The sequence below is a fragment of the Phaenicophaeus curvirostris genome, chromosome 9, assembly GCF_032191515.1.
Source record: "Phaenicophaeus curvirostris isolate KB17595 chromosome 9, BPBGC_Pcur_1.0, whole genome shotgun sequence".
Lineage (NCBI taxonomy): Eukaryota > Metazoa > Chordata > Aves > Cuculiformes > Cuculidae > Phaenicophaeus > Phaenicophaeus curvirostris.
This window is the reverse complement of record NC_091400.1, coordinates 6950199-6975148: the sequence shown is the minus strand read 5'-3', so window position 1 is coordinate 6975148 and position 24950 is coordinate 6950199. Positions and strand designations below refer to the sequence as shown.

Below are 24950 nucleotides of genomic sequence, written 5' to 3'. Positions count from 1 at the left end.
TATGTACAGCATTTATGCTGCAGCCTGAGTGGAACAATTCATAATGGACAGCTACAAGATGAAAGCTTTTCAAAGCAAATAGAAAAGACTGGCTGTTATTTTTAGCTCCAATTCCTGTATCATGGGAGAAGAAGTTGCAGCGATCTGAACTTCATTGAGCCTATAGCCATGCTTACCTCAAATCTCTGGCCACTGGGTATTGCAGTGCTTCAAGACTGCTGTAGGTAACTTTCTCTGGTTCTCAGTATCTTGAAATAATTTTTGCATCGTTTCCATACAAGCATGCCTAAGGTCCTCCTGCTCTCAGTCTAGATCTATGTTGTGAAAGAAGTTTATATGGCAGAAGTGAACCCAAAAGAGCAGTTTCAGACCAATTTACACTTGAATTGGTATATATGGTTTGTTGGTCATTTGGTGCCATTACCCATCCAATTCACTCTTTGTAACAGCTACTAGCATGTACCACCACTCTAGTTTGCCAGTGTGAGAAGAGGTTTAATTGCCATTAAGAGTAAACCAAGTTCAGAGATGGAGGCGTTTCCTCTTCCAAAAGCAGAGGAAACTCCTGAATTAGAAAGTGACCTGTACAAAGTTACTACTTTCTGAGTTATGGCATGGAAAAGTAGGCATTCTTTACTCATTTCACAAAGAAGAGACCTCTTCAAGCTGACTGAAGCACTGTGATTGATATCTGAACACAGAGTGCTGGGCTTCGACATCCAAGCTGATCTCCATAGGGACGCCTCCCTTATTGATAAAATGAACAAAGTACTTTCTGGGCACTGCAGCAGGTGGCATCACAACACTCAGCATCAAGTTTATACAGATCTTAGTGGCACTAGGCCCCAGCTGAATTGCTTATCAGAACCCACAACCAACTCAAGTGTACATTCCTTCCCTCTAGTTCCCCTCTTCTTCCCCAGTCTCACCTGTGGGAATAGATTAAACCATCAGTAACTTTTAAGTCGTGTTGCTTTAAGGAAACATGGGAAAGATGAGCAGCCTAGTTACATGTACCTTCTGAACCTTAGAAGCCTTTATAGCCACAGGTTACAACAAGCACAATAAGTGACATAACAGTTACCTGAAAAATGTCAAGGTCTGTACTAGAGACAGAATTGGGTCAGTTATTTTTATTAGTCAAATCTAGAGCTCACAGCAAGGGGTAGGTCTTTCCTGACCATCAAATGTGCTTTCATTTTGGGATATTTGACCAAGAGCATTAAACACAGAGAGGAACAGCCAGGAATGTGGCACAGACAAAGCAGAATTGGAATAGAAAAACTACATGAACTCTTCCATCTTGCACCCTTGTTAGCGCTGCATTGCCTTTTGGAATGATACAGGAGACTATGGGGACAAGGAAGAACTGTCAGCAGAGACCACAGCCCCTGATGGAAGACATTTTTTCTAAAACAGACAATACTTATCATGCCTAAATAGTTTTCTAAGGAAACAGCTTTAACCTTAGAAAATGATATCTGATGCCTTATTTCATGTGATAGGCTGAGCCGGAAGAATGAAGTGATGCTAAAGACTTTGGCATATATTGCCTTACTATAAGAAAAGGAAAGTCAAATACAGGAGCAACATCTTGTCTGGCACAGTCTTCCAGCTTTATGGCTTAAGCTGTGGCCGAGCAGGGACAGCACAAGAAATACTTTAGCTTTCTGGAGAAGTCGTGTTCTAGCTGCAGCTATATAGAACCAGGCAGCAGTAAACCCTGCAGCTGACAGTCTGGTTGCAGCAGAGAAACAAGTTACAGACACAGGCTTTGGTTTGATTGCACAGTTAAAATTTATTGCATCCTGTATCCTTAGGAAGGATAGCTATGGTTTTTCACTTATCAGGCTCATATGTGTAAATGTAGAGGCTTCATAACTGCCATTACATTTGAGAACGTGCAAAAACTGATCCCATGCCTCCCATACTACAGTATAAACTATGTTTGCTTTAGACATATATACTTTATGAACCATTTGATGCCACACCACTCATTTTCATCAAAAACAACCTGTACTGTGTGGTCCAGGGCTAGGAACAGAAAAGTCACTTACGTATTTGCTGAAGATACAATTCATATTATTGAGGCAGGTTATAGCACCCCAAGTAGAAACCAAAATGTTACTTTCCTGCACTTTGTTTTTGAACTATCTCTCCCCAACTCAAAACGGGTAACTGCATGAAAGAGTTCAGTATGACTACGGATCAATCCACAAGAAGTCATAATGGAGTTCATAGTTGGAATAGGAAAACAAGGCTTGGTTTTGACAGCAATAAGCGCATACAGCACTTCTTAAGGCTGAGGTTCTTGAGTGTTTTTGCACTTCAGTCACGGTCCAAAGAAGATGAAAGTTCTGGCTTTGGTTAGACAGCCGATGGTTAGTCCTGCAAGATGTGAACAGTGCCAGTTGTCAGTTTTGCTATAGCCATCTTCACATGAATGCCATTTGTCCCAGGCTACCAGAAACAATATATTGAAGTTCTCTTGCTCCTCTCCACTCACATGCTTGTATGTTCTCCATAAGTGATGTAGTGGCACAGATTTGGTGGATAGTCCCTGCAGTTTAATTTAAACTGGCCCCTTACTCCTGTGTACTTGAATAGAGGGCCTCAATCTGCTGGTGGAAGACTTGAACAAGCTCTGCTCGTTTTGCCTTCAGTGTTGGTGTCAAAAGTCCATTTTCTACAGAGAACATCTCTGTGTGGATGTACAGGTCTTTAACCTATTAAAAGAAAATAATTTAGCATAACACACACATAATGGCTTAGAGGACAAACAGTAGTTCTTCCCAGCCTCATTTTGCTAAGTTCAAGAACACAGTCTCAGGAGCACCAGTAACTAAACTGATTTTTGATGCAAGTCCAACTCCTTTTGGCTAACACAGCAAGAGAACAGGATCTAACTACAGCTCCAGTAGCCTGTAGTGACCCTCCAATCCATCTCATAGCAATTGCTACTGTTGCCACATACAGCCAAGAGACAGGCAGCCAAGTCAATATTTCAGTGCCTACTTCCGTCAGTTGTCCAGGGCAGCTGTACTAGGTCCCATCTTGACACAGTTAACAGGAATGAGGACTTCCCAGCCACTTCATTAGCAATACAGGTGCTTGTGACAAGCAGGATTTGGAAGTACTCACTTGTTCAAAGGACTTAAGGCCAGCCTCTTTCCCCAGTCTCACCATATCTTCCAAAATAGCTTTCTTCACTGCCTAAAAGAAACAGAGCAGGAGTTGAGCAGGTAAAGCTGCTGTTTTGTAATTGCAACTCAAGACCATGGCCATTGCCCAGTCAGTGAAAACTGAGGTTGGCAAGAATACATATATATATTTCAACTTTCAAGATTTCTCATAATAAGGCCACTACAAGGTCACGTCTGTTTTTTCATTGGAAAAGAAGCAGTGACAACCCTCAAAACATCAAGAGATACCTACATTTAGTTTCCATTTTTACTGTAATGCTGCTTGCATGACTCACCCAGCACTAAGCCAGTTTAACATGCAAAAAAGGTGGGTAGAATGAAGTCAAAGAAATGCAAGATTGGACTTCAGAATTAAATTCTATCTATAACCCACTCAAACCAAATGAACTCACTGTGTTTTTGCAGAGTTCTTCGTAGGAGCCTTTTATTCCCATTTTTGCTGCAAATTCTGGAAGCGTCTCTGGATCAGGAACAACTACACCTATTAGAAAAGACTGAAAGCAAGTGGAAGTAGTCATATTGAGACCAAGACTGGGCATCTGAAATTACTTTGATTGTCTAAGTGAACTTGATTCTGGATACTGTCTCTATAACAAGCCACATTTACATGCCCATTTCCAGAGTTTGGAAGGTAGCTACAAGGACTTTCAAGTCATTAATCTGAGTTCTGACAGCAGTAATTAGAATACTAATGCAGTTTGTTATGTGGGTTGAATGCTCCAGCAATTACTTCTGGCTGGTTTACAGATTGAAGACTGGACTCTGCTAGACATAGGTGACACTTCTTTGGTAATGGAATGGAGAAACAATCCTCCTGTGAAGAAAGGCTGAGAGAGTTTGGGTTGTTCAGCCTGAAGAGAAGGCTGCAGGGAGACCCCTTACTGTGGCCTTACAATACTTCAAGGGGGCTTATAAGAAAGATGGGGACAGACTTTTTAGCGAGGCCTGTTGTGATAGGAGAAGGAGTAATTGTTTTAAACTAGAAGAGGGTAGATTTAGACTGGGTATCAGGAAGAAATTTTTTATTATGTGGATAGTGAAACACTGGAACAGGTTGCCCAGAGAGGTGGTAGATGACCCACCCCTGGAAACATTCAAGCTCAGGGCTCTGAGCAACCTGATGCAGACAAACATGTCCTTGCTCCTTGCAGGGGTGGGGTCAGACTAGATGACCTTTGAAGGTTCCTTCCAACCAAAATTATTCTATGATTCTAAACTCTACAGATCTGACTTGACATACTAATCCCATAAAAGCATGTAATTGGCCTTTACCCAGCTTACAACTTGATGCCAAAATCTCCTTTTCTTTGGGGTTGACTAGGAAGGCTCTAAGACTGAAAGGATATTCCTATAAACACCCTCAGGAACAGATGCTGGTCAAAGACTTGTATATTCATACATTTGTGTGCTGATCTTCCAGAACCCATCATGGGAGAAATCTTGCAGAACGTACACTCTAATATCACTTACCCTCAGGCTTTCCCCATGTACAAAGACCTGAGCTACAGGAGCACTTCTAATATAGACATTTTCTATCTTCTCTGGAGCAATGTATTCTCCTTGTGCAAGTTTAAATATATTCTTCTTCCTATCAATGATCTTCAGCGTTCCATTCTAGAAGTTAATAGGTAGAGGCTATTAGTTTCAAGTCTGTCATGCTTCTATAAGAAGTAGAAGACAATAGGTTTGTTGTATGCGAGGCCCATGCTAGTCTGGAACTGGTTTTTCCTCTCTACAGAGAGAAGGGGCACTTTGTCCATTTTCTCCAGTTAGCTCAGAACATGATTAGACAGCTCCTTTATTCTCCTGTGACAGGAACCAAAACACCTTGTTGTTCCTCGCTGTGGAAGTGACCTAATCTTAACTACTGGCCTAGCAGGTGTTACTTGGGATCTTGTAACCTAACTGGTCTTTGGAGCTTTGCCTGGAGTTAACTTGGCCAATGATAACAAAATACTGTACAAGACTTTTATCCTAGAATTAACTTCTCCAGCATTTCAGTAAACTAGCCAGGAATTCCCATCCAAGAGATGATTTGTATTGAGCAGTTACTCACTGGCATCCATTTCCCTATGTCTCCAGTGTGGAGCCAGCCATCTTTATCAATTGCTTCTGCTGTCTTCTCAGGGTCTTTCAGATAACCCTTGAACACATTTGGTCCTTTAATGCAGACCTATAGCAAGCACAGAACATTGTTAGTCACCCAGTCTTACATTTCAGTATTTCTCAAGACACACAGGAGATGGTACCTACCTCACCCTCATTGTTGGAAGAGAAGTAGTTCATTTCTTCCACATCATCTAGTTTTATGATATTACAAGCTAGCGGGGCTCCAACATGACCTAAAGGAAAAAAAAAAAAAAAGAAAAAAAGAAAAAAAAAACCCAAGAGCAGTTTTTATTTTGCAAATTCTGGTAGCAGCTGGCCCTATTTGATCTAAAGCTAGCAAGACTATGTCTTGAAGCGCGATCAAATAACTCAGTCCTTGAGGAAGACAGTCAAGTATCACATCTGATATCTTAGTCAAAATTGAGTAAAACACATTATTTGGGAGTTAAAGCTAGTTTCTTAAAGCCATTTGGCTTTTCAGCTTGCTCAGCTCTTTATAGATTTTCCTTTCGTGTACGCTGAGACAGAGTCTCAGCTGACCCATGCCACTTCAGGCAAGAGATCCTCATCTCATTAATCTTGGTGCCTATTAAGCATACAGGTGACTGTTGCTACCAAGAATCACTTTAAGGTTAAGTATCCAGTATGATTTATCTTCCGTTGAACTAAAAGCAGTAGAGCACCTAAACTTGAATGCTGCGCTTTCTGTTCTCAGTTGTGGGAGAGATTCCAAGTATTAGCTACCATACCTGTTGTCCAGTCTCCAGGCATTGAGAATGTGCATCCAGCTGAGCACTCAGTCTGGCCATAAGCTTCAAAGATCTGTGTGAGGAAGGATGAATATTCTTTGAACATCAAGTCCTCAGTGTGAAAGAGCTCAGTTCAACTATGCCTGTACTCAAGTCTTCTTCTTAGGAAAGAAGCCAAGACAAGCTGAGGCTACAAGACTTCTTGCTCTTATTAGTGTAACCAGCTGTTCAAGTTCACATATCCAAAGCTTGCTTTGGTCACCTCATTCACTGAATTCTGTTCTCAAATGTACTATATTGTCAGCTTATTGATTGTCAGGGTAAACCACAAAGCTCAGAGGCAGATGCCTGAATTCGAGCACTGAATGTTCTTATTTGTGCTGCCCTATTCCTTTCCTAGAGTCTACAGGATAGTTATCTGGTAGTGTAGTTTGAAGCCAGCCCTGCAGAATTTTATTCCTGTTGCAGTTAACTTAAATCAAGCAGCCCGCAAAACCTGAAGACTTGACTGCAATCTCACCAGGAACAAAGCTGGGCTGGACCACAGCTATTTTCTTTGGTCACTTATTTGGGCATAATCAAACAGATTTTAGTTTAAGAAAAAACTCAGCTTACCTGACAGCCCAATGCTGCTCTAAGAAAAGTCAGGACAGAGGGAGATATGGGGGCTGCACCTGTTACCATAATACGCACTCTTCCACCCATTGTTTCCTACAAGTGAAATAGAAGCCATCAGAGTCTTCAATACTACGTTGATCAGCTTACTTACACTTGGAATAACATACCTGAACTTTTTTGAAGATCAGAGAATCCCAAATGCTGTCATTTCGAATAATACCCTGTTTTATTTCAGCCATCTTCATAGTCACAGCAAAGTTTAACAGGCAACGTTTCACTGGGCTATTTGCACCACTTTGTATCTGCAATGACAAGAATTGGTGACTCTCAGGTTTAACTCACAGCTGTACCTCCTGTTCTTTCTTAGGAGGAACCATATTTTACTTTGATGTTCTAGGGTCCTTCCACTGGACCAGGTTGCTCCAAGCCCCATCCAACCTGGCCTTGAACACCTCCAAGGGGCAGCCACAACTCTGGGCAACCTGTACCAGTGCCTCACCACCCTTACAAGAAAATTCTTCCTAAAATCTCATCTAAATCTCCCCTCTCTCAGATTAAAGCCATTCCCCCTTGTCCTGTCATCACACTTCCTAATAAAGAACACCTCCCTGGCTTTCCTGTGGACTCCCCTTTCAGTACTGGAAGGCTGCTCTAAGGTCTCCCTGGAGCCTTCTCTTCTCCAGGCTGAACAACCCCAACTGCCTCAGCCTGTCCTCATATGGGAGGTGCTCCATCCCTCTGGTCATCTTCAGAGATGTTAGTGCTGACATACTTCAGCCATAGCTATGAGGGATAGAGATCCTTCTAGCTTTGCCCTTGCCTCATATGCATTCCAAAATTAAACAACCTTTGTTTCTGAACAGCAACAGATTTAGCCTTGTCATGACTGGATATGCTGTTCTTATACTCCAGGTCCCAGGACTCCTTCCACCTCCTTAGATTTTTCCTGCTAAGGAGTAAATAACTATTGGTGATGTTATGATGCATTCAATGTTAATTTTAACTTGTATGCTTTTTTAGATGAACACAAAGATAATTTAGCTAAAATTGCTCACATACCTTGTCATATATTCTATTGAGTAGTCTTGGTACAACTGGAAATAGTGTTGGCTTCAAGGCTTTCATGTCATCTGTTAGCAACTTGATGTCTCCTTGGAAGAAGCCAACTTTTGCTCCACAGCTGTAGACCACAGTCTAAAAATTGACCAGACTAAGCTTAATCAAGGATAATTCCTAGCTCCATTAGCCCTAATTAACTGTCTATGGAAAGCAGCATGATTTTCAGTCCCCAGTGGTAGGAAAGCTGTTGTGTATGTAGGTTTTGAGGAAATATAGAAGTCTACTGCACCTTTTCCTATAATTTGATTTAAAGAAGTCCAAATGCATAAAGTTCTGGCATGCAAATTTGATTTGTAGTCCACAAGTACCACAAAACAAAGTTTCACATTATGGTTTAATGCAATTTATGATCTTCACTACATTTGTTACAGCTGTTCTGTTCTGATATCTTTTGCTGCTCCTAGCAATTTAAATACAAGGCAACAGAAGAATTTAATAGCTTGACAAGGAATAGGAAAAGACACTGTATTTGAAATACCAGGTTGGGAATTGAGGTTAAGGGACTGTTCTGGAGACCATTACATGTAGAAGAGTTAGATCCTACCGCAAAGTTGCTGATGTTTGCTCTAGGAAGCTTTTTTTTTACAATATGCTGGAGTAAGTATGTTAATTGGAAGACTAGAACTTCACCTTAGGAAACAGATAGGCAGCATGATACAGCACAGTAGAGTAAACCACAGAGAATATAGCACTGTTTACCTCTGAGTTCTAAATCCACTTGCCTTAAACTGCTTCCTCGTCATCTATTAGCCTTCACTGTGTCTGACTAAAGTCTTGATGCTGCTAATTGCCCTTGCTGATTTCTTAGTAAATCAGAGTCAGTGAGGCTGAAGAATAAAGCTTTATTTAAGGAAGACAGTAGCCACATCTCGGAAAAGTAACTGGACATTATTTAGGCAGTTCAGAGGTTTTATTTTAGGTAGGTCGTCTTAACCATTTAGGTATGGCTTCTAACAAGTGTTACTATCTGAAGTAGTCCATACATTCAAAATATTCTACAGAAGTTTCTTAACCTGCACAGTCTCCTTACCTGTACAACTCGCTCAAACATGTGAGCCAAGGGAAGATAGGACATGGTGATATCTGAACTTGTACACTCAGCTGTGTTCTAGAGGAGAAAGAAACAGAAGTTAGCACTCCTTATGCCTGCTTGAGTTACTCTTAAGTAGAAAGTGAATAAAGTTTGGATCAACGTGAGTACTTTCAAACAGACTGAAGCAACTCTGGCTCATCCATCACCACCTCAAAACGTGCAGCTCTAACTCAGCCATACTGGATCAAGATTAATTTTATATTTTGGCAAGAATTGAGATAAGGTAGTCCAATACTCTTGGCATTCAGAACTGACTCATTCTAAAATAACTTAGAATCATAGAGTGACCAGGTTGTAAAAGACCTCTTGGATCATCGAGTCCAACCATTCCTATCTGCTACTAAACCATGTCCCTGAGCTACTTCTATGTAGAAGTTCTTGTTCAAGGTTAAGCAAATTTTCTTTTTCTTGTTTATTGTTCTATCGAAATATGGGCACATAGGAAAGCATGAGTTCGCTGAGAGTGAGTGGTTTGCAGAAGATGCTCACATTAAAGCTTGTCTCATGAATGAGTGGCATAGTCTAGAGATTGCCTTTAGCAGTAGCTTACTTACCTCTGTGCATCTAAGGAAAGCAGCAGCATTTGCAACAACATTTTGATGCGTCAGCATGGCTCCTTTAGGGTTACCTTTGGAGAGATTGAGCAAAATCAGCTGTGGCTCTGAGTGCTTCTGCTGTCAGTTTCCCATGTCTCTTTTGGCTCATTTGAACTATCTTGGTATTAGACTTAGTCATAGCATGCATTGTCTTAAGAGACCGCAAACACACCTTATCTCAAGTGCTTTCAGCTACAGATATTATATAAAAGAAATGTCTACTGAAACAGCAGAGTAATTAGGAGCAGCATAGAGAATGCTGAAACAAAATGTTTCTCTAGCCCCTGTGGATCAGAATACACACATAGTTAAACAACCAATCTCTAACATTAAGACCACTATTTCATAGGTAAGACAACAGCAATTTGACTATTCTTCCCTCCAAACTCTAAGCAGCTTTGTCTTTGTTTACTTGACTTACTGTGACAATGTCCCAAGTAAAACTAAGGTAGTGGCTTGATACTGTTCTGGGTTGTTAGCATTTCATTTTTTGGTGCTGGAAAGCTTTTTTTCAGGACAAGGAGATTGTTTTAGTGGGGAAACATCACTATATATTCTCTTACCTGTGGTTCCACTGGTAAAACACACAATGCAAAGATCTTCAGGATTTGGAGGCTAGAAGGGAAAAGCCACATACGGTCAGAGTAAGGATTACATTACTCATCAATATTTACATGTACTCCCTAAAGTGGGATGAACCAGGAATTCTGTTTGCAAACAAGACAAGATTAAAAAAGTCCTGCCAACCTCCTCTACCAGCAGCATGGCAAAAGGTAGTTTTGGAGACTAGTTTTGCAAGTTTATAAGTGTTCCACAGAGATTGATACTTACAACTGGTTCTCTGATGTTGTTTCTTCCCAGCTCCTGTGTTAGAGAAAAAACACAGCTTAACAATTGCAACAGGAAGATGTGCAACAGCTGTAGATGAATAGGTAATTGCATGTAAATGCAAAGCTTGGGTTTTGTGTTTGGTTTGTGTTTTTTTTTTCCTTTTGATACTCTGTCTCATTCAGAGAGAGATATTGGTCTTCCTGAATTTAATACACACGACTGGGAAAAGCTTACTTCTGAGGTTGTGGAAAGCATGAATCTGAGCATGTAAAAAGTGATCAGAACTACATAAGGAACTGGGAAGTCCCAAGTTGCATTATATCCTTTTATTTGATGTAGGCTACATCTCTTTACATTTATGCATTATATCTGGAAGATGAAGCCTAGCATTGGGATGTCAAAGCAGCCAGTAATTTGCACTTCTAGCTTCAATTAGACTCAACTGCCAGCTTAGAAGCTGGAGAAATCCTGTTACAACTGCACCATGAATTAAGCTAAGGAAATCTTCAGTTTAATGCATACTGACTGTCCACAACACATGGACACAACTTCAAACAATGGTTTGAACTCTGCAAGTCCATTTGGCTAAATATATCAAGTTTTAAAATGCTCATCAAGATCAGTGTCCAGTGTGACAACTGAATAACACTTACATTAGTGTCATTGTTGCCAGAGAAGGTCCAGATGGCTAGCTGGCAAGGTATTCCTCTGCAAGATCAGGCAGAAGCCTTTAGTCACCTACCTCAACCTCCTGCAGTGCGAGAATTTCGACTCCCACTTTAGCTCCCCTGTCCTTGAGCTCTTTATCAAAGAGATCCATAAGAATGATAGTCTTCAGACATGGGGTCTTTTCTTGTTCACAGTTCTCAATCAAGGTCTGTGCCTTGTCGGGCTTGTCACAGATCACTATGCTTATGTCAGCTATAGAAAGGAAATTACATTTCAGAAGTCTGTTCAGAAGACACAAGGGTAGTGAGTGACACCTCAGCAACACATGCATTTATAATATAGCATTGGTTTGTTTTACAGCCATTTGCATTTGTTCATATGGATTCAGTGGCTGGCTTATGGTGCTAAGAAGCATCCTCCTACCATGCCAAGTTAATTGGGCAAACTTGAGATCTTCTAATAGCTGTACAAATGGAGGGCAAATGCTGAGGAACTGAAGACAAACACCTTCATTCACACTCAAGGCATACATTTAAACTTTGGTATTGCCATAAAAAGCTGAGAATCATCCTCACTGATTGTTCAGGTTTAGCCATCTTCCAAAAGTCTAAATTTACACCTGTTTGAAATGGGTAGCTAAAATTCTTGAATCAATGCCTCAGCTTCCTTGCATGTGCAAGAGAGTTTTATGCAATTACAAAAAAATTACCATTAAGTCGGCAGAGTTGGATATGCCTAAACATGCCAGGTCCCTGTTAGCCTTGTAAGTCACAGCTGTGTAATCTTCAAAGCAAGACCTGTTTCCAAGGTTCACCAGCATAACTGGTGAAGTCATTTAGCTTGGCATATCCTATTCATGGGTTGAATCCCAAATTGTTGTGACAGCAGTGGATATTCTCACCCCCCTGTATCTCCCCTAAGACTGGGGGAAGTAAGTGTGAAGATCTATTCAAGCTTCCTCACCAGTTTCTTCCATGATGGCATGCTAGTTTTTGCTTCTGTAGAACAACAGGTCCTAACCAAGTATATTAAGGCATATATTCACCCCTCCCTCCCCCTACTCTTTACATCCTACAAGTTTAAATCAGAGACACACATCTAGTTTTAGTTTGCATGCAAGCCTGGCTACATTGATGACTGTTTGGCAGTGTGGGAGTTCAAGATTGCAGAAGCTCAAACAGCAAATAATTGAGCGCTCTGATTGCAGGATGGTCCACAGGATCTAGCAGGTCTTCAGTGGATTTGCACTCAAGACACTAGGAGACAGGAAGCACACTGACTTCTACACATTGAATTATGTCCCTGCAAAGCAGCTTCATTTGCAGAAATTGAATATCTATAAAAGGTAAGAGCAGCGAAGTTAAAGCTACTCTAATTTTTGCATCAAATTCCCTTGACCTTCAGCCTTCTCAAAACAAAGCTTCTTAGAGAAGTCATTATGAAATAGTGGAAGTCAATATTTACCTTTGTTAACAATATATACAATGGCATCTGGCCCCAGAGTGTCATAGAGTGGAACAGCAACCATTGAGTATGTGTAGCAGGCGTACTCTGAAATAATCCACTAAGGAGAGAAAACAGTACAGCTAAGGAAAACTAGCAGTTTGTAAGAAAGGATAACCAATAGATTCCATAGAGCTTGACTAGCCCATGCACACAGTAGTAGTGGGGCTTATGTAAGGAGCATGTCCATGACATTCTATGAGTAGTGAGTATTCGAGATCATTGTATTACATGCCTGGCATGGTGTGTGCTCAGCCAGTAATGAGGGAAAAGGGAACAGAAGCCAGTTGTGATTGCTCCTTATGTGGCCTCAAGCTGTTTAACTACAGGCCCTCCTCAAGGTGTCAGGGTATTCTGGGAAAAAATATTCAATTTGTTGCTTACCTCTGGCCTATTCTGAGCAAAAATGCCAATAAATTGGTTTGTTGATGGTTTACATCCTTTCTGCAGAAGTCCTGATCCCAGGTATTGAGCTCTGTCCAGAACCTGTAAGATAGTTTTACCCCACTTTAGTGTTACAAGACAATATCCCAAATTAAATCATCTGTTATGTACAATACTCACCTGTTTATACGTTAACCACTGATAAGGTTGGTTGGGTTTTCTGTAGCCTAAACACTTGCCATTTCCTAATGGAAGAGTTCAGAAAAGAAATTTTAAGGCTTGGGACTGAAGTTGCATAGCACTTCAATGCAGCACTTTAGGTGGGAAATATTTTCAGTCAAACATCTAGGTAACTGCATGGAGTATGGAAGCACATGGTGTCCATAGTTAAGGACTCTGCCCAAACCACACTACGACTGTGCTGTTGGCAGTACTTCCAAGAACTGATGATATTGTCTCATTTTACAACCCATGTGACATTGAAATAGCTTGTGAGCTATCACGTATTTCTATGCATGGGATCCCTGAAGTCACATGTGCATACATTCATACCTCTTGAAAGTAGGCTGTAATTTTACTCTAAAAGCCATAGGATAAGACAAAGCAGAGGTGTTTCCCTCCCCTCCTCAAGGTTCCTCTGAGGCTTAGTATCTTCTTACTCTTCAGTGAACTCTAACATATTAAGCTTCTGATGTTTGTTCTTGCCCAGTCTGCCAACTAAGACTACTAAGACTACCAGTGAAGGGGGAAAAAAAAAAAAAAGAGGTCAGTTGTCACTCCACTTCTCAGAAGGCTAGGAAACCTTTTCCCAGCCTGAATTATTGCTACAGACAAGATGCAAGGCAAAAAGAGCTTGGAATAACTTTATTTACTTGTGATAGGCAAGTACTAACTAGCAGCTGCAAAGCTTACCAGAAGCATGCAGTCCTCTCTGGAAAACTTCATACAAGGTTTTACCATCTTCAAAGTAATAAGAAAGCAGGTTATTATCTGGCAAGAGTGCACCTCTTCTGGCTCCTCCCTAGGAACAGGGCACAGTTATGAAACAGTGCAGAGCAGGTGCAATGTCATTTGTTCCTCAGCCATCCTCCCAGCAATCCCCTTTAAAGCATTTCAATAGCATTGCATTGTTAGGGAAGTCTCATTTTCCTTCATGATTTTGATCTACTCAGTCATACGCAGAGGAATTTTCTAGATGGCCTAGATTAATATTCAATTACAGGTTATTAGAGAGACCTTGAGTAAGACTGAGTGCTATCACTTGCCAGGTTAGATCAAGTTTAGCACCAGCCTCAAAGCTGATGCAAAACATTTAAAATACAGAAAATAAGTCAGTGACAGCCAAGGCCATCTGGTAAAATGTCCACCTAACCCTGCTGGCAAGAGCTGCTGTTTCTTATGCTTAGTGCCTTAGGACTTCCCTTCTCCCCACCATACTGTTGAGCTGTGCATCTAAGAGAGGCTGGTGGATATCAGACAGGAGAGTTTCCACTCATACGGAGAGTCAGAATGGATCAATATTCAGATTAAGCTCAAAAATAGTCCGTGCCCACAAGCAGAATAAGTATTACCTCAATTCCTATTGACTGCTTGTTCAAGTCAACAGGAGGCAAAACAGGTTTTGGCCTGCTTATCACCCAGAGGAAGATGCCAGCTCCAAATGCAATGAGACTAATCAATGCTGGTGTTGGGAGCGGTGAGAATAGGACTTGAAGTATCCAGATCATTGTGCTGGATCAGTGGAGCCAGAGTTGAACCTGAAACAAACAGGAGGTTTAGTAGACATGAATTAGAAGCACTCACTACCTATGAGCCAGGGTTACTTAAGCAGTTTAAGCAATATTACAAATCATTTCAGCAGTTTGCCCCTAAAGAGTCCTGGTACAATAATGAAGCATGCTTATGCAATATGTTAAGCCTCTTAAGAGATCTCAAGTCACCTGTCCTCATAAATCTTAATCCATGCTGCATCCACCTCCATAAAAAGCTGAAGCCCAATTAAGCCAGACAAGGAACAGATGTCAATTACTCCTATTTAAGAGTAAAAATCTGCCCAGGGAAAACCAGTATACAATTTCCCAAATTAAGTGGAACAAAAAATGCTTACAGTTCAGTGATGCGAGTTGCAGAAGAAAGAAAACTCCTTAATATTATAGCTGTTGAATTGCTAAAATACTGCTAAAATAGTAGAGGTATTGCCAAATTGTGTTTGTTATACCTACATATATAATTCTGCGGGGCAAGCAGTATCTTAACAACTGGAGCTTCTTAGTGCATAGCAGGGTTTATGCTTTACAAGAATTTCAGACACAGAAAGCATTTAGCATGATGTATGGCAGAAGTCAAAACTGAGAGTTAGTTTCCACTAGGAAGTCATGACCTGGAAGTCAATGTGTGCAATGAAAGTCTAGGTGGGAAATATAGAAGCAGTTTTGCTGCTTCATTCAAAGGCAGGGAAGAAACGCTAAGAATGTAGGATTTCTTACAAGAAACAAAGACATCAACCTCAGCTTCTTCCCTTCGAAACACGAACTTAAGTCTCTAAAATGTTCTGGTGTGTTTAAGACTGAATGACCAAGACCAATCTAGCCCAGATGACTGCTTTTGTCTGAATCAACCCAGGTCTTACCAGCTTATCTTTGCTTGTATCGGAATAGCTATGCAGGGCATAGCACATCACACCTTGCAAGATGAATAACCACACCCTTTCAAATTTCTTCAGACAGAATCAAGGGAAGCTGGTCAGTAGATAGTATGCCAGCTAGCAACTAACTAAACCCCTGTACAAGAATACCAGGCATTCCGGAGCAATGGGCTCCAGCTACCATTTAACTATAATTCCAAGAAAAATGGATTTTCCAAACAGTAAATTCAGTCAGGCCTCAAAGTCAGAATTCGGGTCTTTGACTCCAGACTAACTAGTGTTAGATCACCTGTATCTGGTTTATGGTTGCATAGTTTTCACTTTCCAGTGCTGTGTTAATCAGCAATCCTAATGTGTTCCCTGGTGAGAGGACATGCTTTGCCCGCTCAGCATCTGGATAGGAAAGGGTACCTCAGAGGCTTGTCATCAAGTCCAAGCTGCCAAAAGCACATCACCTACATATGTGAAAAGTAGATTCTGTTCTACTCTAAGCCTTACAACGTGCCCTTCAAATTTTTGACCCTGATTTCATGTATTGAGAGTCCAAAACAACTGTGCCACAGCAAGAGAGTCAGGAACTGCCTTTGGCACTCTGCACTGACTGACAGTTCCAGTCACCAGGCACATCAAACCTAGGAAGCACAAACCTGCTCTTTCTGCAGCACAGGGTATCACCCATCTCCACATCCTTCCTTTAAGCCTTTAACAACTGAGAAAAAAATCCCCTAAAAGTATGTTTGCTGATAGAGTTTATGCTCAGGGCAAGGCCACTTCACAGTTTAGGTTCTAGCACTGTTCTCTTTGTAAGACTGGAGGTTATTAATAGAGTGAATTTGGCAGTCAGCTGCTCTTCATGATTTATACATTTGGCCTTGTAACCCATTACTGGAGCAGTTAGTAAGCAGCTTTCTGTAGGTGATTAAACAATATCTGGCTTGTGGTGTGAGTCAGCCAATTCCTCTTTTGTTGGCATGAACAAATCACATATATAAATACAGCACGAGCACTGAGGCAGCTTGGTAGAAGCATCTTACTCTGCAACGTGAAAAGGAGCTGAATATTCAAACTTTATTCCTTTAACTAGGGCCCACTACTAGATCCAAGTGACAAAGCAAAGCACATTTACACCAGTTGTTTGTTGGAAGCTTAGTTTGTTAGGAATTGGCGAAACAAGACCTTGACACATCTATTCTCACATCTTTTTAGAGGGATACCAGAGGACTCATGTTCAGCTCTCCTGGATTTTGATTAATAGCAATCACTTTGGTCGGTTTTCCAGTCTCTTTCCATCCCCAGATGAGCCAAAAAGGAGTCTGCACTCAGTGCATTTCAGAACTATACACAGGCAACTGGAGAGGCTACATGCCTGTACAGCTGTACCAGTTTTAATAGCTCAGCTGTGCTCTCATGCTCATTTTAATAGTAATTTTAAGACAATTTCCTAGAAACCAGGAAGGATTTGTTGCCTTTGAAGCATCATGCTAGAGGTAATTGGGATCATGTCTGTAAGCACCAAGTCTTCTGTTATAACTTATTAACACTGCTTAGCATTAACACTGCCTAATTAGACAGATCAGTGCAGTTGTCACGAACAGCTGCTGTCTGTTACATGGACTTGACAGAATATTAACAGAGGACACTTGTCTGACTTTTTTGTAGTAAAGAGCAGAGAACTCACTAACCCCAAATGCTTCACATAGCAGTAGATAAGTCACAGAAAATCTTTCCATCAGGATATTCTCATCTCCTTGCCAACTGACATGCAAGACAGTTTGTGCGAAGACATCTAGAAAGACTGAACATCAGGCCCTGAAGGATAACGATGCTTGGAGCAGAGAACTCCAAGTCCAGAGAGAGCACCTGATCAAGTTGAGAAAAGCCTGAAGATGAGTAAATGCAGGAAAGCTTTTGGCTTCAGATTCTAAATTGATTCCACAAGTCTCTTGCATAGAGAGAAAGAGAAAACAGACATTAATCCAATGCCAGTGTAACTTAATCAGCATCCCCACAGCAGGTCAAGGATGATTTTCAGTAATAAGCAAAATGGAATTTTTATTTAAAGAAGGACCTGTTGATGAGTTTCTCTCTAAAGCCTGGGAAGTACTGTATGCTCATTTGCTTCTAGGTTGTGTTGGTTTTTTTTTAACTGTCTTCCTTAGCTTGCTTACAGCACCAACTGAGGCTGTAAATGCAAGAGTCAAAACCTAACATCCTCTAAAGCTACAGAGGTTAGTGTTGTGTCAAAAAAAGCAGGTACCTAGGTCTTAAAAGCACAGATATCTAGGTCTTGTTTGCGATATGCAAAAAAATGCTTTTAATATCTGAAAGACTATTTTCAGTTCCTCTGCTTTATGAATAGGATAGTGACAGTGTTTTGCTTTTACTTTCCAACAATGTTTCCTCCTATCAAAGTACAGAGAGTGTTATTCAAGCTGTGGTGGCAAGACACCATCAGCAAATTTGTCTCAATTCCTAGCATTAGGATGGTTGTTTCCCATGCCTGGAGCTTCTACTGTAACTACTTGTCAAATCTGAGTCATTGCTAGTTAATCACCTCTGGTATCCTCCAAAATGCCACTGAATCCTGCTGCCTTCAAAGCAGAAGAGCTTGCGGAGAGCATAGGAATCTGTACTTGATGGAGTTTTCTGTCCACACGAAGAGAACAGCTTTACAGCAGATCCTATGTGGCAACTACCATCAGAGCTTATCCCACAAATCCAAATGCCCTGTGCATACATAATACCTGATCTATATAAACTGAGAGAGAACTCAACTGATTGCAGCAGGAGACAAAGCCAGACAGACACCAGCTTTCACTGCAGGGCACATTTGGGCACCAGCTCCTTTCTTAAGCGTGGAGCGCTTGAAACCACTGAATTTTGAAGGGCTCAGCTCCCAGCGACCAGAAAGATTCAAAACACACAGGATGTTTCAAACCACCTGTTAGTCCTCTTATGCAATGAGATGCTAGACAGTTAAAGTGTGCTTAGGTTGTCTGCCCTGATCAATGGTCAGGGATAAGATGCACTAGGCTCCAGAGGGCAAAGGCTTAGTTTTTATCAGAAGAGATTACAGTGATACCATTCACAGCCTTGACTTCAGGAGCACATGTTCTCTTTTCTACTGTAGGTCCTCCCTCCACCCCAGCCTCTACAGCAATTCCTGCACTAGCTAGAAGAAATTAAGCAGTTATTCCCTATTCTCTTCAAGTCAGGAGATTCTCTCCACTGGAAAGTGACTGAGCGTTCTCCAAGGACATAAGTATAAAGAAAGAAATCAGTGTTGCCTCCATCACAGTAGTTTTTCACAGACATCAAAGCAACTTCTAATTGCACAATTTCAGAAGCAATGGGTGTGTGCTGCCTGGGAGAATGTATTCTAGAATTATATTCTTTGTCTCATGTTCGCCTAAGAAACAGCTTGCATATGCATTTGAGGCGATTATAGAATCATAGATGCATAGAATGGTTTGAGTTGGAGGGACCTTAAAGATCACCCAGTTCCAACGCCCCCAGCAACACCTCCCCCCGGATCAGGTTGCTCAAAGCCCCATCCAACCTGGCCTTCAACACCTCCAGGGATGGGGCATCCACCACTGCACTGGGCAACCTTTGCCAGTTCCTCACCACCCTCACAGGAAAACATTTCTTCCTAAAATCTCACCTATATCTCCCCTCTTTCAGCGTAAAGCTCTTACCCCTAATTTTATCCCTGCAGTCCCTGATAAATAGCCCCCTTCCACCATGAGAGCCCATTAATTAGCTTTAGTATGGTGCCATTGACTCTTCCCAAGCTGGAAGAGTACAACCAGCTGCACTGGGGTCACTCATTAGTCAGTGAGCCACCAGTAGCTCACTCTTTTTATTTGCTTTCACAGTGCCCTTCTTGCCTGGTGTCCTGCAGATGTGAGCCCTGTGCCAGTTCTTACTCCTTGGTAGCATTATATTCCATCTTCCTTCAGCTGCAGCAAGGAGAAGTTGTGTTTTGCAGGGTTTCGGAACATCTATCTTTTGGAATCCAGAGAGAAGCTAAAGTGCTGAAGCTCAGCAGCGACTGCGGAACATCGAGGCACAGAAAAAAAACACAAAGCAAAATCCACAGTAACTTGCATTAAGTGCAAAATATGCTTTAGTTAGGCTTTGCTTTTAGAGAGCCTCTTATGAAAGTTGAAGCCAAACAGTTCAAGTACCCTTTGATCTTGACTGAGAACCACTCTGCTAAGGGGTGGGAAAGAACGAGGCCTCAGTAATGCACTTTCAGGAAGTGCAGTGCTCTGTGGTTTCAGACTACACGTCACAGGCTATTTCTGGGCCTTGCCCGTAAAACCTATTGAACTCGGGCTTTCACTATGCTTAAACAGAAAGGCCATTTTTAATAAAGAATTTTACTATGTCTGATGTAACTATCACTCCATCAGGAGGGCAATGACACCATGACACTGCTTAGTAATAAAAATAGTTTTGCCAGATAAATTGAAAGCCAAGTTTTCGTATATATTTATATCAGGTTTTCTCCTTAAAACCCATCCACTCAAAAAGACAGAACATGTACAAGTGGCCCTTTGAAGCTCTGAAAAACTTAAAAAATATTATAATGGGTTCTTTAATATTTATCCTATTAGGTAACACAGCATCATGTTTCTGCAAAGCACACAGACATCAACGAAGTGTTAACAGGAAATTACTTTTAGATACACAACAAGCTTTAAAGAGCCAAAGCTCGACTTGAACATTCACGTAGAACTCCTAAGAAAGCTAGAAGGCCATCATTAATCACTTACAAAGACACACAGAGAAAAGGTAGCACTAAAAACTTCTAGCCACTAATGTCTTTTATCACTGCATATTATTACAGCACTTACATTATGAAGAACAAAGAGCAAACACATATCTGAACTGTACTCAGTCTAAGGTTAACATCCAACTGATAGCACACTACCAGAGCTTTCCAAGCAGGCTTCTGAAAAACTCATTATCTTGAGCCTTGCAGCTAATCACTGCGCTTGCACATAGGTTGTAGTAAAGCCCATATTAGTGCAATGAGCAATAGGACAAATACAAGTAGAGCTTCACTACTTATATGCAAAGCATTTCACAGCAAACGCAGCAAAGAAAATCAGTGATCAAAGCCACCTACCATTGTAAAAATAGAGTGGGAAACCAACTTCTTTTGCTTATGTAAAATAGAGCCTTATGAGCACAGCAGCAAACCAACACCAATTAGGTAACACTCACGTTAAAAAGTACAGCTAGTTCCCTCTCCCTGGTTTAAATAAATCAGCAAGCAGAAAAGCATGCTGGGAAGGGAGCTTGTAAATGGGAGGAACTAAGTGGTCAGGAAAAAAAAAATGATGGAGGAAGTTGTTGAGAGTTGTTTGAAGGTGAAAAGAGATTCTAGTTTATGCATTTCTGAAGAGCTAGATGAAAAGTAGACTGAAGCCTTTTGAAGCTGTATTTATCATTTGTCATTTATAATCCATGTGCTATTATATTCTCCCTGTATAAAGCTGTACTCAGCAATAGCGATTTTCTTTCTGTAACTGTGTGTATATTAAGCTGAGCAGAGCTTCATGGCCTATAATACTGACAAAATGCTTTGAATACAGTATTTCTCCTATACTGCTGTTCCATGCTTGCTGATGGGCTGGATCCCCGTTTCTGCTGCTGGCTTTGGTTTATTTGTTTTTTGGTGGTTTGGTTTTTTTGTTGTTATTGTTGCCTCCCCAAAAGCCCCCCAGCCCCACAAAACCCTACCTACTTCTTTCTGCTCTGATATTGACTTATATATGTGCCCTTATTTGCACAAGGCAACAGCGAATCACGTTTCAAACTTCATTGGTGTTTCCTGATATTACAGGGATTTTCTTTATGGTTTTACAGTTGTTTTTGCTTATTTAAAAGTATATAGCTGCTGCTTTTTCTCTCCAATGCTTCTCTAATATAACTGGAATTTTGCAGCAGGTCTAGAGGTGTGAGCAGACAGTAGCTTCACCTTTATCTCTTCTTTAGTGCCTCAACCTTAGATCTTGGAATGGTCTTCCTACTTAACGGTTTACTCATCTGGAAGTTTTTCTATACTGCATGATTACAGAATATTCTGCTTAGCTAAACTAACTATAGCTGGGCTGGAACAACGTAGCATGTACTTGCAGCCAGAATATAACCTGTCCTTGACCTTGGCTTGCTAAAACACTAATTGCAATTATGTTTTTATTGCTGCTGTAAACTTTATGATAGTCAGTTAAAGCTAATTTACACTGTAATTGTGGCATCATTTAGCAGTAAAGATATATTTTTAGGGAAGCTGAGGCTTAATTCACTGATTTTGCCAGAAGGTCTACATGGAGATGAAAAAGAAATAGTTTGTTCTGCATGGAACATCTCTGCCTTTGGCTTTGCTGACCCAGACCTATTCCTGGGGCATTTAAGCAAAGCTGTGAGCTTCAGCTTTAATAATGCTGGTTAGGGTGTGGTTATGCTTAGAGAAACATAATGCTTCTTACAGGGTAGGGAAAGAATGGCAGGCTCCCAGCACAGCCAGCTACGTTATCATCTTCTTTGAGGACTTTCTCCCTTCACATATTTGGCTTCAGGCTGTTATTTTTTCCAAATGGAAGAGAAAAAACAGTGGATTTGCCCTGTCTCTCATCAACTGTTGGGTAGTAATGCTGTGTATCTCAGATGCATTGACTTTGGCTACAGATGCAAGATAACATGATTGCAGCACCATCCTACCTGGCCTGCCAGAAGCCCAGCATGTGATGCAGAACTTCCTCAGCTGGTAATCTTAAGCTGCATTGCTTAGACTCCATGGATCTCACGGCTCCAACGTAAGTTGGATTAAGGAATACACATAGAAAAGCATTGGGGAAGGTTCTTCTCCTTATTGATTAGTCCTGTTTAATGCTCACAAATTACAATACAGCTGGCACTCCTCCTCCAGTATACATAAGAAATTACATGTGAATTTTGAGGCTTTTAGTTTTTGATACTGTCTCAACTGATCTGAATAACCTCCAGATTTTTGAGTGGCACAAATCAATTTATTGCTAGTAATTCCATGCCAAAAACTAAAGCAGTGTTGTGAATAACTCAACCTTTGCTTCTTTTTGTACATACATATAAAATATACAACTGCATCTTTCATACTCAGTAGTAAATTAAGATGAGTAGTATGTAGAATACGTGTATAGAGAGTTCAAGTCATTCCCTTTTTGTCATCACAAAAGATTTGCATGGAGGATGGATAAGATGAGCTTTTATAATAAACCTTAGGGTCATGCCACAACAAGAGCTTTTGCTATCCAAAGATGCCAAAATAGCCCATCTACCTATAGCAAATAGCAGAGGATGTGAATAAATGAAGAGGAAACATTAGCTCAGTGTACAGTTTTCTCTGTTAGCAATTCATAACTTGGATCTGAATTTTCAAAGTCTGTGGGAAGTGTGGGCTCACTTTATTTGAAGGGGTTTTGAATTCCAGTTTGTTTTCTTAATTCTTAATACTATTAAAGTAATAATTCTTTATTGCTCTGCTGCACTTCTCAAGGGCAACTTTCTGGCTTTTGTAAAGCAGAGTAACTGCACAGGGACATAAATAATCTCAGAGCACAACTGGGCTCCTCAGAGAAGTTAGTATGGACAGGATGATGGCCTTAGGACTTGGAAGAGCAGCATGTTTTTTGCCAGTTCTCTTACTTGCATCTTTCTGATTAATCTTTGTTTTTGCTATCCTCTCATTTGTTACCACTGCAGCTCTGTACACAAAAAGAGCTTGGAGAAGGTCCATCTCCATAGCTACACCAAGCAGTTGTACCAAGGGAATGGCAGCAGTCTGATGCTCCACACTTTAAAATCTGTGGTGTTAAGACATTTAAAAAGGCATTGTATCCAGCTTCTGCGTTCTTAGTTATGGATTAAGGTTGTATTGTAGTAAATGTGGCCAATAAGCTTATGTATATCTAGCACCTAACAGGTTTTTGCTAATGAGATTTTGAAACCTGCCTGTGATTCTGTGGAACTAAATGATTCTTCCATTTCTGGGACTCTGTCTAAAACATGAGTCTGAATGGGAGCCTGGCACTGGTTCTCTGTGCACTCTGTCTTTAAACAGACATAACTGACAAACTGATAAGAAAATGTTTTCAGCCTGGATGTAGTCAGGTTTCCAATTCCAGGCACTCTATAGCAACAGGGAGTGTTCAGGTGGTTGCTCTCACTCAGGCTGTGATTTTTCTGTATGCCACTCCTGAACCCAGACTTGCTCCTTTAATAACATGCAGCCAAGTACACAAGCTGTAGCCTTTAACAGTGCACAGCATGATGAGAAGAGGGCATTGGATTGAGGCATTGCAGCAAGTTCAGGCTATTACCACACTTGCAGTAATTCTCAGCAGGAGCAGGAAGCCCAGTACTTGGGAAATATGGGTTCTGATCAGGAGAGATTTGCTTACCTTTAGTGCTGGAGGAGGATGGAGGGGCCAGTACAGCTTCGGTCCTTTGCTGCTTTACAACTCCAAGTGGGCATTCAAGGGTTGGTGCTTCCCCGGCTCCTGTGGCAGGACTAAGCCCCAAGTCATCAGTGTGTGGCTTTAATAAACAGGCAACACTGCACCCAGGTAACCTTCGAACCTGCATTGCAACAGGTTCAAAGGTAAAAAAAAAAATTATTCTTGATCAAATATAAAGAGCAATTTTGGCTGGTTAGAAATGTTAAGCATACAACTCTTGCGCAACAGCTTTAGGAGACAGCAGCACACCGTGAAAGCAAACCCCAGCCCTGCGAAAGCTGCACACTTGGGTTTTTAATAGGACTGTCGTTTACTCTGAATAGGCATGGGACACTGAATAAGCCTTGTTCCACTGAGAAAAGGTGCTTCTTACATTACACTTGGAGAAGTAAACACATTCTGATATTTTCCTGTATTGCTTTGTGGAGGGGCGTCTCACACCCATCTGCTGGGGCATGGGCTTCCTTTGCAGCTCAAGTGATCTGTGAAGTAGCACGTTCCTTTATGGTAGGAGGTCTCAGCACAGCTGGAATGTACAGGGGACCGGTTATCTTAGCGTGATGCACCTTCTCTTTTGAAGGTGTGCAAAGGGTATTACACTTGCTGGACTGGCAAGTAGGCTAAGCCTGCTGCATTGGAGGATTCTTGTGTTGATTTAAGTGCTGGATTTATTTTTCTTCCCCCTTCCAATTGGAGTAACAGAGCTGCTGTGCTAAATGCTGCTTGGGAAAGACTCAGCTGTGAGGTGAGGTACACAGGCTGGGCTGGCAGGTGGAGCTTCTTCACTTCCAAAGGCTGTGGATGTGCTCCTTGGAAGAAATTTGCTCTTCATCATCCAAGATATAAGACCAAATACCAGAGTCCTTTCAACCCTCAATACTGTCAAGCCTCGTCAAGATAATGAAGCCTTTGTTGATCTAGG

The 24950-nt window shown here is 41.2% G+C and overlaps 1 protein-coding gene across 1 annotated transcript; it reads right to left on the bottom strand.

The window, feature by feature from the left end:
• Positions 1 to 1767: 1767 nt before the first annotated feature.
• On the bottom strand, positions 1768 to 20793 carry ACSL5 (acyl-CoA synthetase long chain family member 5). The gene is made up of 21 exons (XM_069863415.1): positions 20656 to 20793; positions 14446 to 14631; positions 13787 to 13895; positions 13055 to 13119; positions 12875 to 12976; positions 12452 to 12551; positions 11061 to 11239; positions 10319 to 10351; positions 10051 to 10102; positions 9446 to 9519; positions 8829 to 8906; positions 7739 to 7873; positions 6847 to 6981; positions 6677 to 6772; positions 6062 to 6134; positions 5457 to 5545; positions 5260 to 5376; positions 4674 to 4817; positions 3596 to 3697; positions 3142 to 3213; positions 1768 to 2726 (listed from the first exon to the last, which is right to left on the bottom strand). The coding sequence occupies exons 2-21, from the start codon at positions 14599 to 14601 to the stop codon at positions 2586 to 2588; spliced, it is 2052 nt and encodes a 683-aa protein (XP_069719516.1). The 5' UTR covers positions 14602 to 14631; positions 20656 to 20793; the 3' UTR covers positions 1768 to 2585.
• Between the last annotated feature and the right edge of the window lie 4157 nt (positions 20794 to 24950).